General features: G+C 45.8%; 1 protein-coding gene across 1 annotated transcript in view; it reads left to right on the top strand.

The window, feature by feature from the left end:
• The window catches only part of LOC135912908 (cytosolic endo-beta-N-acetylglucosaminidase-like), a 43,494-nt gene extending 26,154 nt beyond the window's left edge, over positions 1-17,340 (top strand). Inside the window, exons 10-15 of the mRNA XM_065445509.1 lie at positions 218-366; positions 1,210-1,355; positions 5,548-5,865; positions 6,309-6,412; positions 13,798-14,049; positions 17,087-17,340. Of these exons, the coding sequence (XP_065301581.1) occupies positions 218-366; positions 1,210-1,355; positions 5,548-5,865; positions 6,309-6,412; positions 13,798-14,049; positions 17,087-17,327 (1,210 nt within the window). The 3' untranslated portion in view covers positions 17,328-17,340. The remainder of the gene's footprint in view (positions 1-217; positions 367-1,209; positions 1,356-5,547; positions 5,866-6,308; positions 6,413-13,797; positions 14,050-17,086) is intronic.
• The last annotated feature ends 2,023 nt before the right edge of the window (positions 17,341-19,363 follow it).

A 19,363-nucleotide genomic window follows, 5' to 3' on the forward strand; every position in this document is an offset into this window, starting at 1 on the left:
CAGCTTCGCTCGTTAACCATCTGTACCGAGTGCTTGGGCGGTGATTGTTCGCACTCCCATAACAAATGCTCTGCAGTTGCTGGCGCGTATTTAAATTTTCGTTAGGGCTGGGGCAGAATTTGCACATATATTTACATGCGCTACAGGCTGTCAGCTTTACACGCTGTACTAACTGAGATCAAGCTTGCCTCAATGTCCGCGTTCACTGTAACTGCAGGTTCATCCATGGCTGTCATGAGAGGCACGTGTACCGATTCCACCACTGGCAGATTATCGACACGTTCATTTATTACTCCCACCACTTGGTCACGGTCCCTCCTCCGGGCTGGATTTCGGCTGCCCACAAGCATGGCGTCAAAGTTCTAGGTGAGCCATGTTGGACTTCCCAGAACAATTGACTTTTGACGTCGTTCAATGCAAATGTGGTTCTCAAATTCTGTTCTATTGAAACAAATATCACATATATCATTTGACTCACTGTGCTTCGTTTTCGTTGTGGAGCCACTCATGTAGTTGATACTTTTGGTTAATTAAAGCTTTTTGGCTCACCAGGAGGCACAGAAAAATGTGTAGCTGAGCGTATATACCGAGGAAGCATTCACAAAGTTTGAAGAGCCAAAATGTCCACCATTTAGCGTTCATCACGCCATGCGAATTCGTGGTCACAACTCTATGAGATTCAGCCATATCCAACATAGTTTTTATGAATGTAATTGGCATATTTGTATATCTACAGCTCTTGTCTTATACCTAGTCAAACACAGTCAGCTGCGTTTTTATGGTTACTTGTAATTAGGTTTGGGAGTGTATACTCTATCGATACTAAGGGCGTCGCACATCCTAATGAGCACAGCTATGAGGTAATGCTGCTGGCATGGTTTCCACGAATGCAAATGGCCGCATGTCAGTTTGCATTTCTCTTTTAGTCATACATCTGTTCAGAGCCAAGTGTGTCGTGAATTCTTAAAGCAACATTTATTTGTGTTTGCAAGTGCATTTCATTCAACTCTAGAAATCTTCAGACAATTCAAATTGGAGTCTGTGGTCTCCTGAAGTTAGAATATAAAATTAGACGACTGTATTACTTGTAAGGGATGAAAATTTATTAAAATTAAGTTCGCGATTTTCAAATTGCACAGCAATAATCATGCCAGAAAGCTGCTTATTCTTACGTCGCATTGTCTTCTTTGACTACTCCCGGCCTTTCAGGAACTTTCATCTTAGGCAAGGACGATGGCAAAACTATTGGTGTGATCAAACGCTTAGGTCTCATGCCTCAAGTTGCAGCCCAGCTAGCACATGTTGCATCCGTGGGCCGGTTTGATGGATGGCTAATCAGCATCGGGTGCGAAGTGGTGAGTTGGTTTTGGTATGATGTAGCAGATTCGTGGGCTATCACACATGTTCGGAGAGGGTAACTTCACAAATACAAATAGAAACACACACACACACACACAAATAGAAACAGGACTTGACTTTCTTAAAGGGAGTGCTTTGACGTATAATATGGGCCACTGCGCATATCTCTGCATATGGCCTTCAGGCACTGCCTTTACAACTGCCCGCACCAGGATGACATCTCAAAAACAAAATTATCGCATTCTCTCGAATATCACGCAACCAGAGTGTAATGCGAGGGTCGACTTTTCAGTCCGCGAAATAAGAAAAAACAGAACATAAGCCTGCGAATGGTACACAAGACAAACGGAAAAGAGAAGTGGTACCATTATTCAAAGAATGGATTCGGAAACAAGTTATCCTCACTTATCATCGTTGTCTGAGAACACGCAGTTTTCCTTCAGCGATGTTCTCGGGCGATCATCTTGGAGATTTCGCGAAATTTAGCGCGACTCGGCAACCGAAAGCGTCCCATACAAGTGTTCCTGGCGCTGTCCCAAGCCAACACCACCCAGATAGCCCAAGGCCTGTTTACTCCGATCCATGACGTCAGGCTACCTGGCCCGAAATTACTATTGACATAGCTGGCGTGATGAAAGCGGTGACGTCAAAATCACTGTTGCCTACTCGGGAGCATCCCCATTAGATTCTATTACAGTTCGGCTAGGTAACATGACGTCATGGATCACAGTGAAAAGGCCTTGTGCTATCTAGGTGGTGTTGGCCAAGCTCGCTATCAGTGCCGAGAGCGCTGTCGGCCTTGTACTTCTAGGAGTCCGGTGCCAAAACGAAGCCAAGTCTCGCGAAAGTGAAACTATACATCCGCAAGTGATCGCCCGAGAATCAAGTCATACTTGCCCGCGAGCTTGTTCATGATTAACTACTTCTTAAAAGACCGCACAGCCATTTCATTGGGGGGCTGAACCTGGTCACTACGAGGACTTTCCGACTGGTCCCGCATTTTCAAAGGGCCTCCCATTGGCGCCACCGTCCGAGATTCGTCGACTCATTGACGTCGAGCCGCCGAATCCCGGCGGAGTTTGCCAGCTCCGCGGCCACCAAACTCACTCGTCTCTCGAAGCGAGCGTCATACCGAACGCTCATACCGAACGTTGCGAACGAACGTAGTCGAAGCGCGAAAGACCGCAAGGTATTGAAGCATCGTAAACGTCAACACCAGCCACAAGCACAGCGAATACGGCATCTAAGGCGTAGATTCCGACAAAAAGGAAATTTTGACTTCGGTCGCCTTGTCTATAAATTGAACAGCGAAGCAAAGGTGCAGGTTGCCAACGTAACGTTAAAAACCGCCTAATTTAGAATATTTGTTTCAAGATAGTAAATTTTGTCGTTATTCAAATGTAACGCGGGGGTCGAGTTCATGAAACGAATATCATTAAAAAAAAGACGCGTTACAATCGCGTAAATATGGTACTGTAAAAAAAGGAGGACCTTTATAGCCTACTGCACATGGGTTAAGACACTTCTGATTGGACCTGTTCAGAAAAAGTGATCCACGCAAAAGTATGTTGTGGAAAATCAGCAGAAGTAGCAATTCATCCAGCTATAGTCTGACGTGTCCGTAACAGGAAAGGGGATAGCGTCTTCGCAAGAACTTACTTGAAATTTACGCGTTGTCGTCTTGGTCCGCTACAGAATTCTGCTGTGGTCTCTGAATTACATCAACAGACGTCATCACACATACTATAATTTCGACGAACGAAATCAACCACGGACAGTACGCCACAAACACGAAAACTGCTTGAATGTGAGCTTTATTGTCCGTAATAATAAAATAGTCTTGCCCAAATAAATTTTCTGAATGTCGAAGACAAATTGCTTAAACCAGTCAACATAGTGCTGCATTCATCTAGTTCTATGTACACTACAGAGGAGTTGATTCTCTTGGTTAGTACCCTTTGCTTAGCATTCAAAGTAAACATGTGCTAACAGGGATTTATGAACCAAACTGAATAGGAATCAATGAGTTGAAGAAACGAATTAAACATCGTATATTTCTCACATATTAACAAGCCGTTGTCTCCGTTAATACTATACGATGGTGCTCAAATGTTAGCGTCCGCAATGTTAGCAAGTTTCCGTCATTACATTACACACTACGAAATATTCTTTATAAAAGGTCTAAATGTCATTGTGTACGGAAGAAATAAGCAGTTTGATAAACCTGTTCTGTGGATGCCCACAAGCTGGAGGAACGTCCATAAGAAGGAGCAGTTCTCATCCCGGAAACTGTAGCCCGAGGCTACAAAGGAAACCCGTATGGCTTCCCGGAAATCTTGGCGGTTGAAAAATAAATTGTAGCAGTTGAAGAAACGGTGGCTATTGATTCGCCCTCGCTTTGCGATCTGATAGCGTCCAGGTAAGTTCAGGTGGTAAAGTGACCGCCTGGAAAGGCTGCCGGGGTTTTTCTGAGAAACTCGGTATGGGTTTTCTTTGTGATTTCGTGCTACAGTCGACTGGACGACAATTTATCCCTTTCGTAAATAAGCAGCATTTTCGTATATTCGGGACTCTTCGTACGGTGATCACAGTCATCAGGTGATCATATCGGAAATTCACGGTTTAAAAGGAATTATCCGATTCCCTGACATATGTGTAGCATGCTCCACCACGTAACTTGTTCCGTAGCCACCGAGGTTAATTTATCAGAAATCGGACGTTTGATCATGCGCACTTGACAATTTTAACTATTTTGAAAATGTTCATATTGTTACGTAAATAAAAGGGCATGGGAGGGACTAAATACAGATGTACTCACCGGAGCGTATGCATCTAGCCCTGCCCAGAACGAAAAAAGAAAGCCATGCAAGGTTACACCGTTATTATAATCGTCCTTTAAATATGATAGGTGTGCTGTTGGGCAATGGGAACATTTGTTGGATTGGAAGGCGGCATACCGTAATCACTGAGGTTCCGTGGCATTACCCTCGGCTGAAAAGGCACCGTCCAGGAGCTCCAAATAGTCGAGGAAACAGCGGATACCCATGTTGGCGATCATCTTTCGTACGACTGCTTGGACGAAGAACTTGGGTTCTAGGGTAGTTCATGACGAAATATACACGTAGCTTAATTTAGATGTTAGTTGGGCGAAAGAGGTCGTCACACGACGATGTCACTGCTGTAATTCTCGGGCGCGCGAACTGATGCGCGATCGGCGTCACTGTCTGGCTTGGTCCAGGTGGTGACATTCTTTAATGATGGCGTCAACAGTGGAAACACTTGTAGACATAGCCAAGTCAAAGCCATTGCCGCGGAGACAACTTCAGGAACGTGTGCAACTTTATCGGTCTCGACTATGTTTTCGATGGCTTTGAGGCAGAGAGCTAAGACGTCTTGTAAGTGACCCATGGCTCGGTTGAAGTCTTCACGAGTTCGAAGAATTCCTTCTTTTCGGCGTGTTGTCGACCAAAGGGTTTCCCACATTAAGCGCCGACCTTCTGCTTGAAGCTGTCCCAGCTTGTGAGCTCGTTCGTGTTCATGGATTTGAAAGCCTACTCGAGGCGTTACGCCATGGTTAAAGAGAATGTTGACGAGCATAAACAGTTTGGGCCCACTTTGTTGTTAGCACTAATGCGTTCGTAGAGGTTCAGCCACTCGACGAGGCCTGAGATGACGCCAAGGTCTCTGGCACCGGAAATTGTAACAGAAGTCGTTGTGTTACGAATGCTGACTATTCGATTCGTTAGTTAATATTTTCGAATAGTCGGCCACCCCTACGTTGAGGAGGTCTGAAGAATTAATGAGGTGTGATTTCAAATAGATGGGTTAAATTATTAAATTAATTTTACGTGCCAAAACCATTTTCTGATTATAAGGCACGCCGTAGTGGAGGACTCCGGGAATTTCGACCACCTGGGGTTCTTTAACGTGCACCTAAATCTAAGTACACGGGTGTTTTCGCATTTCGCCCCCATCGAAATGCGGCCGCCGTGGCCGGGATTCGATCCCGCGACCTCGTGCTCAGCAGCCTAACACCATAGCCACTGAACAACCACGGCGGGTGCAAATAGATGGGCCATGGATTTGTATAATATCGCGTGCATGCAATTATACTATACAGATGGTAGTTAATGCGCAGCGCCGTAGTGGGAACATCCACCAAAGCAGTGGCATCGCGCTTGGTTTCAGGACCCCCGCTTCGTTCCATTCCTCAAGGACTCGCTTAGGGCCATCACCACAGAAATGCACAAAGCCGTGCCTGGCTCCCTTGTCCTCTGGTACGATGCTGTCGACGTCAACGGGAAGGCCGAGCCGCACAACGAGCTCAACGAAAAAAATTATTGCTTTTTCGACTTATTCGATGGCATCTTCCTCAACTTCCGGTGGACTGAAGCCATGCTCCAGAGGTCGGCACAACTGGCAGGCAACCGCAAGGCCGACGTCTACGCTGGGGTTGACGTGTACGCACGGGGCACGCCCTATTCTGGCGGCTTCGACATGTACAAGGTATTTGGGCATTTAGTAAGGATTCAGCTTCTGTCCTCAAGCGAGCTATTCGTTTTTTTCAGTAGTGTGAAGTAGTAAGCAAGTTGAATGCTGCTCATGGACTAGAACTCAATAAGTTAATGCCAAACAGATGTCATCTTAAGCGCCTCACTAGCGTCTTCGAGTGACAGAAACCTCTAGAGATGTTGGACATGACTGAATGCCCTCCAGTCCCTTTGTATGCTTTTGATGCAACAGAAGTACTACACATTTTGAAGTCAGCTGCAATTGCGCATGCAATATTGCTTAGTTTCTTTTGACGAAAATACTTGGCCAAATTGGCCAAAGCGTTCCATCTTCACATGGGTATAGTAGACCTTAGTAAATCCTCTTTCTCTTCTTTCCAAATGAGTGTAGAACTGCTACATCAGTTTCGGCAGCTGTGTTCAAAAATTCACTTTCAGGCCGTTCGGCTGGCTCGTAAATGTGGCTTGTCAGCTGCTGTGTTTGCGGCCGGCTGGGTCTACGAGGAAATGGAAAAGAAGCATTTTCGAGTGAACCAGTATCGGTGAGTCGCCAAGGCGGAAGATACTGCATGTTCTCTAGCGCCACAGTAATAGCCTGGATTAATAAGTTTGTGAATGTGCATGTCATATTTTGCGTAACATCTATACGCTCCTGGGCTTGACATTTTGTTTCGTGAAGCTTGTATACGCTTGCGCCATTAACTCGTGACTTACATTTTTTCTGGAATCATATATCTTCTGTTACTGTTCATTTATTGTGTATTTGTTCCACCTGTGTAATACTTTCAACTAAAGGGCCGCAGTCATGCAAAGCCCAGCGTATCATTTATGATACACTAAAGTTAATGCCTAAGAATTCTGTTTTAAGCGCTGGTAGCCGAATATAGAGCCCATACTAGCGTCCTTCATATGCTGGAAGCAGCTTTCAGTTGATAGTTCAGTATATTAATCACTAACCTAATAGCTGCGCTTATATTTCATATTTATCAATTATTACTTTACTGTTTTTTCGTACGAATATACTCTCCAAATGCAAAAAGAAAATAAGTTAGCAAGTTGAAATTTTATTTCAAGTGAAATGGTGTTCGGGCGCTGTGGGATAAAAGGTAGGTTGATTAAAAAGCATCGAACTCGTGGCTGAGTGGTAGCGTCTCTGTCTCACACTCCGGAGACCCGGGTTCGATTCCCACCGGGCCAATCTTGGAAGTTGCTTTTTATTTATGAAGCGCCTGCCGTGATTTATCGCTCACGGTCAACGCCGCCGACGCCGACACCCGACGCCGACGACACCGGCTTTTCTGCGACACGAGCTCCTTAACGCTATCGCGTTAATAAATATTCACGTCTTTACGCACTCTGAAATGTGCTGCTTTTGTTCACTACTCCTGAGAGTTCATGCAGTTGAATTTTGTTACGACGAAGATGGATATAACAACTTATCCAGTTTACCGAATGAAGATACAAAGAAAAAAAATACAGAAAAACGGTAGCCTTTCTCGCCTTCATAAACGTGCATGCTTATAAGGGAAATGGGATATTTCAAACGAAAGTGTTTTCTCTTTGTTTCGGATTTTGTTATTACCAGTCTTACTGTGTTCAGTAAAATTTTCCTTTTTGTTCAGGCGCACATGTTGAATAATTGTTGCATGTACAGGCTTTGGAATTTTCCGGACGACTGCTGCTCTGAATGGCGTCTCACCAAGCTACCGCTGTCCACAAGCTTTTGCCAAGGCTTTGGCAACAAGGTGTTTGTGACCGGCAAGGCACGTCATCTTCATTTAACATTATTGTCACGTGACCAGCCGCAGCAGTCACACTACGTTAACCGTGTTCGTGGACATATTTCATTTGATGCATCCCTTTAACGTATCCTAGTGTATTGCTTGTGTTTTATTTGTGCGTAGTCACGCAGCTTCGTTACCACATTCAGCGATTGATTCAGACCATGCGGAGCTGCTTGAAAACACCCCTCAATTCCAGCATGGAACAATTGTCATGGCACCTACTCTCATGTTCTTGAACAATGTTTCACTTGACGTGCAAGCTCAACTCAACCTCTGACTGGCAAATTACAAACTTAGCTGAAGAACGAGGATCAACGGAGGCGAGGTCACTGGATCTCTCTTACCACAACTTTGCAATCGGTTACGCTCGCGGTGAGGTTGAATTCACCCAGCTCAGTGACCCTCGCCTTCATTGATGCTCGGTCTTCTGCTAAAGTTGTCCTCAAGGAAGGCATGAATAACATACGGCCGTGCTTGCCAGCATTTGTACCAGTCTTATGCGGTGCTATCTACGATGGAACGGTCTTCTTCACGCGGTCCAACTTCGTTGCACCCTTCCTCTGCGTTTTGCTACTCTTGACCTCGCCGCTGGTTTCAGCGCAATGCCCGTTTTTAACACGCTTTCATCCCCGCTCACATTGGTTCGTCGCGAATGCCTTGGCACCGTCGAGAACATCGATTATACGCACATCGTATCCGTCCCCGACGAGGCGTCCTCTACCGCTGTCCTTGTCTTATGCGCCCCCTCTGGTCCTGATCAAACATCTACGGATGTCTTCGGCCCATTCATCGCCGAGGACCTGACACTCCCGCAGCGATCCCAGCTTCTGACCATTCTGCAGCACTTCCGAACTTCTTTCGACGTCACACAAGCATTCTTAGGCTGCACGCCAACAGTCGAGCACCGCATCGACACTGGCTCCCACTCACCGCTGCGCCAACGTCCTTATCGCGAATCCGCTGCGGAACGCCGCGTCATTGACGACCAGGTGAACGACATGCTCAGTTGAGGCGTATTTAAACCTTCACACAGCCCATGGGCTTCTCCTGTGCTACTTGTCACAAAGATAGATGGTTCCATACGCTTCTACGTAGATTTTCGGAGCTTAAACAAGATCCCGCTGGAAGGTGTTTACCCCCGCCGCGCATTGATGATGCTCTGCACTTCTCACAAGGCGCCGAGTTCTTCTCTTCATTGGTCTTGCGGTCAGGCTACTGGCAGGTCCTGATTGTGGAGGCGGATCATCCAAAAATTGCTTTTGTTACACCACATAGCTTATATGAGTTCACCGTCATGCCTTTCAGACTTCGCAACGCGCCTGCTATATGTTAAAGGATGATGGATAACGTTTTGAGTGGCCTTACATGGAAGATATGTCTATGTTACATTGACGACATCGTAGTATTTGCCCATGATTTCGCAACACACCTGCGTCGCTTTCAGCTCGTGCTGCGCTCCTTGACCAACGTCGGTCTGCTAGCTTAATCTCAAGAAATGTCGCTTTGCCGCACGCTATATGACGATCCTCGGCCATGTTGTGTCCAAGGATGGCATCCTTCGGGATCCCGAGAAATTGCGGGCCGCCTCTGCCTTTCCTAAGCCCACTACAGTGAAGAAACTTCGCAGTTCCATCGGCTTGTGCTCTTATTTCCGGCTCATCGTTCGAAAGTTTGCATGGACGCTGTCACCCCTCACGCAACTGCTTCGCAGTGCCAAAGGCATCGCGGTCCCCTGCCTGCAACCAAGCGTTCACCACCTTGCGCCTTCTTGTCACGAAGCCACTTTTTCTTCGCCATTTTGACCCTCAAGCTTCTACTGAACTACCGACGCAAGTGGTGTAAGCCTAGGTGCTGCTTTCGCACAACGTCATCCTGGTCAGGCAGAATACGTCGTGGCTATGCGAGCCACACACTGACCACTGCGGAGGGCAATTACAACGTAACGGAAAAAGAGTTCTTGGCCATCGTCTGGGCACTTGACAAGTTTCGCCCTTATTTATATAGCCGCTCTTTAGACGTAGCGACCGAGCACCATGCGCTGTGTTGACTTTCGAATTTAAAAGACCCATCTGGCCGCCTCGCCCACTGGGCCCTGAGAATCCATGAGTACGACATACGCGTGGTGTGTCGTTCCAGGCAGGAGCATTCTGACGCTGGTGTTCTTTCCCACTCACCACTCTCGCTAGAGGCCACTCGTGAGTACGCATGTGAGCGCACGCTGTCAACTCTTGAATTTCACACTACTGCTGCCGAACAATACAGTGACCCGTGACTTGCATCCCTTTTCGACCTTCTCTCGGATACCACAACAGTTCCGGCCTCTCAAACACTTCGGCGCCAAGTTCCTCATTTTGGGATCTGTGATCAGCTCCTGTACCGACGCAACTATGCACCAGATGGACGTATATGGTTGCTCGTAATCCCAAGAGCCTTGAGATCAGAGGTCTGAACCTCTTTCCATTCGAACCCCCAGTGTGGCCACGCCGGAGTTTTCAGGGCGTATGGGCGACTTCAGCACCGCTACTACACCTTCGTGCACACCTTCGTTCGGAACTTCGTCAGCTCTTGCCGCAAATCTCCTCCGCACCTCCCAGCCGGTGAACTCCAACCCCTGCAATGCCCATCTCAACTTTTTTATTGCGTTGGTGTCGATCTATATGGTCCGCTTGCCTTGACTACGTCCGGGAACTGGTGGATTATAGTTGCCGTCGACCACTTAACACGCTGTGCAGAGATTTCCTGCTACAGCGCAGGAAGTTTCAACTTTTATACTCCGTGTTTTGTGCTTCATCATGTAGGCCCTCGAGAACTCCTCAGCGACCGAGGCTGCGCCTTCCTGTCTGGAGTCGTTGAAAAATTGCTGGGTGAATGCGCCATTTTTCGTCGCACATGCATAGCCTATGGCCCACATATACCAATGGTGCAACGGAATGATTCAATCGCACCCTTGGGGACATAATCGCTATGTACGTCGCATCCTACCACTCAAATTGGGACCTAGTTCTTCCATTCGTTACCTACGCCTACAATACCACAACGCAAGCCTCTACCGGTTTCTCCCCTTTCTATCTTCTTTATGGCCGTCATCATTCTCATACAATGGATGCCATTCTGCCCTACCACCCAGACCCGTCAGAATGCCTGTCCATCATGGACGCCGCACTTCAAGCTGAATAATCTCGTCAGTTGGCCCGCCGCTTCACTTCGGACGATCAGAATCGCCAAAAATCAAAACACGATGCTCGCAACTCGACTCCAACTTTTCTCCCGGGAGCCCGCGTTTGTCTGACCGTACCGAAGCGCACTACAGGACTCGCACAAAACTTCTTCCTAAATACGATGGGCCATACCGCGTTCGGCAGCGAACTTTTTACCGTCAACTAACTCATAGAGTCATCACACCGCCGTCTGACATGCGTCGTCGGAACCGCGAAGTCGCGGTTCCACAGATACACAGATACTCGAATTTACAATAGATATCCATCTTAACATGACTCACTACTTACAGACTGACTGCTTATTCCTTGACTTTTTCAAAGCATTCGATCGTGTTGCACATTGCGGCCTCATATCAAAATTATCTGCGTTGAAATTAGATTCCTGTACATTGTCATGGCAACGTGACTTCCTATATAATCGAGAGCAATTTACCTCTGTTACTGACTTCTATTCCCCCAAATCTGACGTTACTTATGGTGTGCCACAAGGAAGCGTCCTTGGCCTTCTGTTGTTTCTGATCTATATAAATGATCTGCCTAACAACATATCGTCTTGCATACGAATATTGGTCGATTATTGTATAATCTACCGTCCAGTAGCCAATAGTGACGATCATATAGCCCTCCAACGAGACCCAGAGGTAGTCAACCAGTGGTGTACTACATGGCTCGTGATACTAAATGTGTCAAAATGTAAAACCATGTCTTTCATCCGTAAACCTGTTAATTTGCAGTTCATCTACAACATTAACAATAGTATACATCCCCGACTAAAAAATATAAGTATCTTGGCGTGCACCTTACACCTAACCTATCATGGTTTGAGCACGTTACATGTGGCTCTACCAATGCATCCAAATCATTAGGTTGTTCTTGCGCCGGAACTTGCCCAAAAGTCCATCCAGCTGCCTTGCGTAAAATGGCTTACTTAACGTTCATGCGACCTCAGCTTGAGTACGCGTCTCCCATTTGGTCTACACACCAGCACTACCTAATTGAAGCGTTGGAAATAATTCAGAATAGGGCAAGTCGTTTCATTACTCATAATTAGAGTGCCCGGCCTAGCATAACGCGGATCAAAGCCGAACTGTCGTTGCATTCGTTGAGTACTCGCCGTGATATTGCATCGCTGTCATTATTCCATAAATTCATCCACTCTGACGGATTATCCCTACCATGATTGAAACACTACGTAGTCACATCGCGCAGATTGCACAATAACTTCATCTATGTCTGCGTATATGGAGCGACACCAAGCCTTTAACTTTTCACCACTGCTTCGCGCTATCCGTCTCGGGAAGGGCCTTCCGGAGAACATTGCTTCGCTCAGAAATCATGATACCTTTTGCAGTATTTTAACGCGACAGCGTTAAGGAGCTCGTGTCGCAGAAAAGCCGGTGTCGTCGGTGTCGGCGTCGGCGGCGTTGGCCGTGAGCGATAAATTCCAGCAGGTCCTTCATGAATAAAAAACAACTTGCAAGATGGGCTGGGTGGGAATCGAACCAGGGTCTCCGGAGTGTGAGACGGAGGCGCTACCACTGAGCCACGAGTTCCATGCTTCAAAGCGGTACAAACGCGCCTCTAGTGAATGCGGTGTTGCCTTAGAGGCGTGCGTCGCTTGCTCAGGCGCACATTTCGTTGCCGCGCCGAACGCTGCGGTGCTCGACGCTCACCGCGTCCGATGCGGGGCGCGTAGTCGCTGCGCCGAAGCCCATTGTCTTACATCCCTTGGCGGGTCGACGGGAACGGTGTCGCGTTCCACTCTTGAAGGCGAAGCTTAAGCGTGCTCCAGTTTTTTGGTCAAACATTTTTCTCCACACTGTGCGTAGGCTTGAGTTGGTGCTGCATTACGTTTCTACACTACATTTACGTTTTCAATGTATTGGCATGCGTTATGCCATATGTCTGTTTTCCTTTTTTTGTTCTGTTAACATTACGCTTTGTATAACGTCTCAACGCAAAGTGTCGTGCTGCTTTTATGTTATACTCCTGGCTGCTCTTGCTGTTTTAATGCAGTGCTTATCTGTTAATTCTTTTTTGTGCGAAGCATATTACGAGGGCTCAACCCAGCTCCTCAGGCGCGGCGGTGTCGCCTTGAAACCACGTGACACCGTGACGTCACGACAGAGGAGAAGTGGCTTTGGCTCAACTCTTGCAAGATGGGCTGGGTGGGAATCGAACCAGGGTCTCCGGAGTGTGAGACGGAGACGCTACCACTGAGCCACGAGTACGATGCTTCATAGCGGTACAAAAGCGCCTCTAGTGAATGCGGTGTTGCCTTAGAAACGAGCTGTTTCTAAGGCTCAGGCGTGCGTCGCTTGCTCAGGCGCACATTTCGTTGCCGCGCCGAACGCTGCGTTGCTCGACGCTCACCGCGTCCAATGCGGGGCGTCCAAGGCTAAGCAGAGTAGCGCATGAGTTGTTTCTTCGTCTAGCCGAACCAAATATAGCCAAGCAACAGCAGTTCACCAAGCTAAACAGTGGTTCAACAACTAAAATAAAGGCTAGTATGCTTCGCATCCTGGGCTTAACCTTTTCTAAGCCACAGCCATTTTTTTCTTTTTATTTGTTTTTGACATCTTTCTATACGTACGAAAAATTTCATCGTATTGTGCCAATGTTTGAATACCTTTTTGGATCGACATCTTCTTACCGATTGCATCTTGTGATAAACTGTACCATACGCGTCCCCTCACGCTATGCCTCTTCGTAGACCTGTGAGGTTTATCTAAAAAAAATAAAAGTTTTCTCCTAAACTGGAAACGACAATATTATTTGCGCCATTACGACAACTATAAACAAGCTTAAGAACTAGCGTATATCGGTCAAAATTGTGAAAGATGTAAGGTATGTCTTGTAATCACTTGGCGATAATTCATGCTTTATTATTCTCTGCTTAAATCTGAATGTTCCGCCCGCTGACAGGTTGTTTGGTTGCGACTTTCCGCTGAGCCCTCTTGTGGTGAGCTACACCTTCAAGAACATCAGCTCCGTGATCGCAATCGGCCAGGACATTGCAGTTGTTTTGAAGGCTAAAACTGCCGCAGGGGAGATGGAAGACATCTTTCTAGGCATCACGGTTCGCCTGCCGGAGGGTGACAACTTCACGGTGACATGGGAGGCCAGCGGAAGGCCCGCGGACAGCGAGGGGGAGTCCGGGACTTACTGGCTCACTAGGTGCGTACTTTCTCAAAGGGAAGCTCAAAATCTACATATTTTAAAGATGTGTGCTTACGTTCGTTTCCGAAAGGGTGTTGCTTTACCATAAACCATGGAAATATAGTGACCAGGGAAAGGCCCGCTAACAGTGAAGACATGTCGGGGATTTAAAGACTCACTACTATAGGTGCATACCTTCCCAAGAAGATTTTATTTGTCCTTGGTCCAACAAGAACCTTTTCTTTGTCCTCGTAATTCTTGAGTGATGCTTTACATTAACAACACAACTTTATAAAGCTGCAGCATCCCTGAACTTATTTCTAGTACAAAGGGCACTGTTCTATGTATAGCCCTAGCACTTTACTTTTTCATTCCACCGTTCTCACTTCGCTCATCGTGATGTATCAGCGCATCTTACGTCTACCTTTCCTTTGCGCAAGTATGTTTTGAGCATTGTTTTTCTATCATAATGTTGCATTACAATGCAAGCTTACCAACCTGCTAAACTTGACGCATTAATCAAAAATCTCAAAGCCTACCTTTTTTAAATATGTGTAGTGAAGGTCATGCACAGATAAATTATAGGTGGGAACTCTGGCGCTGTGTTTGTCTAGCTACCATGGCAATAGTGAACAGTACATAGGCTTCACTAATCTTTGTGTTTGTAGCTTCATACTTTCACGCGGCGATATTCAATATACTTCATGTTTCTTAATTTCCGAACAATCAGTGTTGTTTAAGCACACCAAGGCAACAAGCCTCTGTGTACATGCATATTGCGAATCAAATTTATGAAGCAGTCCTTTTGGCCGTGACCAAATTGAAGTCACAAAGCCACTCCAAACTATAAGAACGAAGTTCAGGCGAATATTCCCCTGTATGCTACCCATTGTTCACATGCTGGCCGAACTGCCATACTTGTATCTAAATGATCTAAATGAAGTGATCTAAATGCAAAGTCACAGAACCACTTGAAGACATAAGGATGAAGTCTAAGCAGATCCTTATATGTTACCCATCGTTACCATGCTGGCTGAACTGCCTGCTTGCATCTGTCGTAGATAATAGCACAAGAGTTCCACATTCCCATTAGTCTTTCCTGTAGAAAACTCTACCAAAACAGCGAGTCCACCTCTCTGAAGTCCACTGCACGAGGAACCAATCTTACAGAGATCAACAGCTGCACGAACTCAACGTCCTCTCTCTGTTTGAAAGGCTGGCAGTCGTTAAACTTAATAATTAACATGTTATTGTAAGCAGTGCGAGAACGGGATGGTGATTAAATGTAACTCACGACACGGGCCCTCTAATTCCAACAAAAGTTTATTGTGCAGGGGTGAGAAGTATACCTATTCAAAAACAAGGTAAGCGCCAGAAACAATTATCCCAATATGATTATAGTGCGAGTGACTGGGATATTCCAAGTACGCGAGGTGGAGCTATATATGCTCACATATAGGTTGTCCTCACAAGTAGTTTTCCAATTTCGGAGTATTAAAGTACCTGCGGAGTCTTTGTAGAATTTCCTAAGATATTCACGTATGCCTCCTGTAATCATCGATCTCGCATTGCCTCCCTGACTGCTGATACCTCGAGTGCATCCCATGCATTTTCATAATCTATGAAATCAATATAGAGAGGTTGATGGTACATAGCATATTTCTCAATTACCTGATTGATGACATGCACGCGATCCATTGTAGAATATTTCTTCCTGAAGCCAGCCTATTAATGAATCGGGATTAATGAAGGCTAGTTTTCTTGAAAGTTTAAAAGTTTATTTAACATGATCTTGGTTGATCGATGTCAAGTGTTGCCCTGATCCTGATTCTATTGCAAATAATCTTGGAGAATATTTTATGCAATACTGAAAGCAAGCTTATCGGTCTATAATTCTTCAATTCTATGTCTCCTATTTTAGGGATTAGTAGAACTTTGTAATTCTTCAAGCTTTATGGTAAACATGAAGTTTTGAGGCATTGTGTATAAAAGGCGGCAAACGTTTCAAGCATATTTCCTCCATCTTTGGTTAAATCGACTTTTGTTCCATCTTGCCAAGGCGCTTTTCACTGGGACACATCTTTCAAGGCCGTGTCAACGTCATCGAACGTTACAGAAGGCCCCTCTGTGTCTAGTTCATCAGCGCTTCGAATGAAGGTTATGATAATGCTCTGGGTAATGTGAAGTTCAGTGTAGAATCGTTTTTCTTTTGCTATATAACAACATTGCTGTTGGCATTACCCTAATTATCTTTCACTGCCCCCATCTTGCCCTATCCTTTGCCAAGTTTTTTTTATCACTGATTAAGAAAGGGGCCAGACAAGGAGACGCAACCTGTCCGATGCACTTCACTGCATTCTTAGAAGTGTTCAGCCTATTAGATTGGCAAGGCTTGGCAGTTGGGATGAATGCCGAATATCTCAACAATTAGGATTCGGCTTGCAGATGAAGTTGTACTGTTCATCAACACTGGAGATGAATTGCAACAAAATGATGGGGGACCTTAAGCGAGATTGTGTAAGAGCAGCGTTGAACGGTATTGTTCAATGGTCAGGCAAACGAAGAATTCATGATCGCCAGTCAGCCTCTAGAGTCCGTGAAGTAGTGCGCTTATCCATGTCAATTTGTCAATTACTCACCCGGGACCCTGAACACGGGAAGGAAACTTGCAGAATAAAAATACGATTGGAGTGCATGCGACAGAAATAACCAAATCCGGATCGATCGGGAGCTTACACTGCCGTTGAAAATGCACAGTCATTGCATTGCATGATGATGTAATCTGTGTCCCTCACGATTTTGATGTTTTCACCTTAACGTTCTGAAAAAAAAACAAATATTGTATAACTATGAAATGACGAATTTTCGAATGAAATAAGAATCGAACAGCAGGGACTATAAACAGTGTATTCTCACATCGAATATGAACCAAGTATCCGAAAAAAAAGCTATTGATATTTGAAATTTCGCATACTTGCGCACACGTACAATTAGGTAATCGGCGGCCGTTCCCGTGCCCACTGAAACTGGTTGTCGGGCTCGATTCACCTTTCAGGAAATACCGGCTGGAAGAAGACGTGCGGGGTGCGGACGGTGCCATTCTCGTGGAGGTTGGCCTCCATTTATTCTCCGTCAATAGGGAAGCTACCGTTTGCCTGCTGGGCCAACTTGACGTCTCACGGCCAGCCGCTGAAAACGTTATCCACAGTAGCGACGACAGCGACGACGACTACGAACCGGAGAAGAAGCGGCAGCGAGACGACCAGGACGGACTTGAAGCGATTGAATTCGAGTAATAAAAAAAACGTGTAACCTGCAAGGTGTTGTGGTTTTGCTGAATCGACGCAAGAGGAAAAGGCATAAAGATATGCTAAACACACAGGACTTGTTGAGGAAGCTACGAAGCGCTCAAAAATTTAAGATGCATAAAAATATCCGAGGCTAATTCAGTCGAATATAACGAGTACGAATTAACGAAGTCCCTTGCAAATAGCTGCACGTAACAAATGCTTCCAAACCGAAATATACAGTGGGATATCGTTGATAACGTTCCACATAGTACGTTTTTCGGCGGATAAATAGTTTTTGTAATGTTCCCGGCCAACTACACATAGGAGCGATATATTTCCATTCGGTATTTCCAATTGCGTTTTCACCTCGTCAAATTGGATAATGCGACGGCACACGTGGGCTTTCACTGGTATTTCCAAAACTCGTGGCTTTATATTTTAATGTATAAGCATTAATACCATTCAAACGACCCACGAACAACGTGTTAAGCTCCAGGCACACTGCATGAAAAACGCCGCTGCGAAAGTGGGGCCACCCCGACTGGCGGTGCACCACTGCTCACTTGAGTGAGGGAACGGCGGCTCCTTCTAGCTTCAAGAACTCCTTTCACGGACATAGAAATGAATAAACCTCAGCGCAAACGGACAAGCTATTTCAACGTTGCTGAATAAAAGTGCGTTGTTTTCGGTTCGTGTGGCGTTGAGTGCATCACACGGAGTGTGGAGCAGCATGACTCGACGCAACACGAGCCTTTGCTGTTGTTTGGGACCGAGTACACCCATTTTCGTACTTCTTGGAGCTTGGTTTGGATGTTACGATTTTCGTATGATACGTTTTAATTTCCAGTTCTCGTGAAGATCGTAGCAACGAGATCGCACTTTACATGACTAACGCGATTAAAGTAAATTGTTCTGTATATCGAACGCGCGAAACTGAATTATGGATAATAATGGAGGTTAACTTCCTCGTAATGAACTGGACATTCGATATATCGAACATGGGACGTCTGCTGCTATGTGAGGGGCTGTCTCGCGCGGCACTTGAAGACTCACTGTTGTGGTGAATGCGCTGTGCTGGTACGTGTGGACATTCAGGAAAGTGGAAGAGGCCCGCACATTATCTCGAATCGAGAATACCATTAGTGAATGTGAGAAAGAGTTCGAGGTACAGGTAAAAATTACGGTCTGCTATGCTTACTTTTGTTTTCTACAAATAGATTTCTTCAGGGCTTACCTCCACTAAAATGACAAATTCATGCGTAAAAATTTGCATCACAAAAGTGTGTTACGGTTGTCTGTAGTCGCGTTTGGGTATTTCGAATCACATGGTACATCGAACTATTTTTAGCACGCACACCTGTTCTTCATAATAGGGTTTGACTGCACATGGTTCGTAACAAATATCAGATAAACATGATGCAAAAGCGCCAAAAAGGTGCAAAAAACAAACAAAACAGTGCACTTGCTCTCAAATATATTTTATTGTATGAAAAGGATACGATAATTATATTTTATTGGCATCCGGCTTGAAGCGCGTCGGTAACAAATCGTCACCTAGCCTGCTTGAGCTAATCAGGTAATTTATGCTCGCTTATCAGTTCAGCATTTTGTCTAAATTTGCTTAATATTTTCTCTCTCACTCAAAAGGCTCTTGTACAGTTAAATGGGCATGTAACCTATGAATATCTTCCCTGCTTTCCCCCCCCCCCCCCACCTATACTATAAACCTCTCTTGCTTGTCTCGACTGCTGAAAAATTGATGCTTGCATCATCTTCCAATGCCACCCTTCCTGTAAGGTGGACTTTACCTACTGGTCTCGCTGGCGGAGCGTCTTCGAATTCAACTAGGATGTTCCGCGTTGTGCTCGATTTCCGCTGCATCACATCCACGCCCTATCCTGTTGTCAATGTTTGCTTCAGTATGTTTTTCACTTCAGGACGCTAGGGGCGCTATAACGTAAAGCTATTCCAAACATTTCTATTCTCAGAACGCCTCCCCGCCGGGTGCGCCTGAGACGTTGGAGCTTACCGCTGTGATGGGC

Source organism: Dermacentor albipictus, chromosome 8, assembly GCF_038994185.2.
Source record: "Dermacentor albipictus isolate Rhodes 1998 colony chromosome 8, USDA_Dalb.pri_finalv2, whole genome shotgun sequence".
Classification (NCBI taxonomy): domain Eukaryota; kingdom Metazoa; phylum Arthropoda; class Arachnida; order Ixodida; family Ixodidae; genus Dermacentor; species Dermacentor albipictus.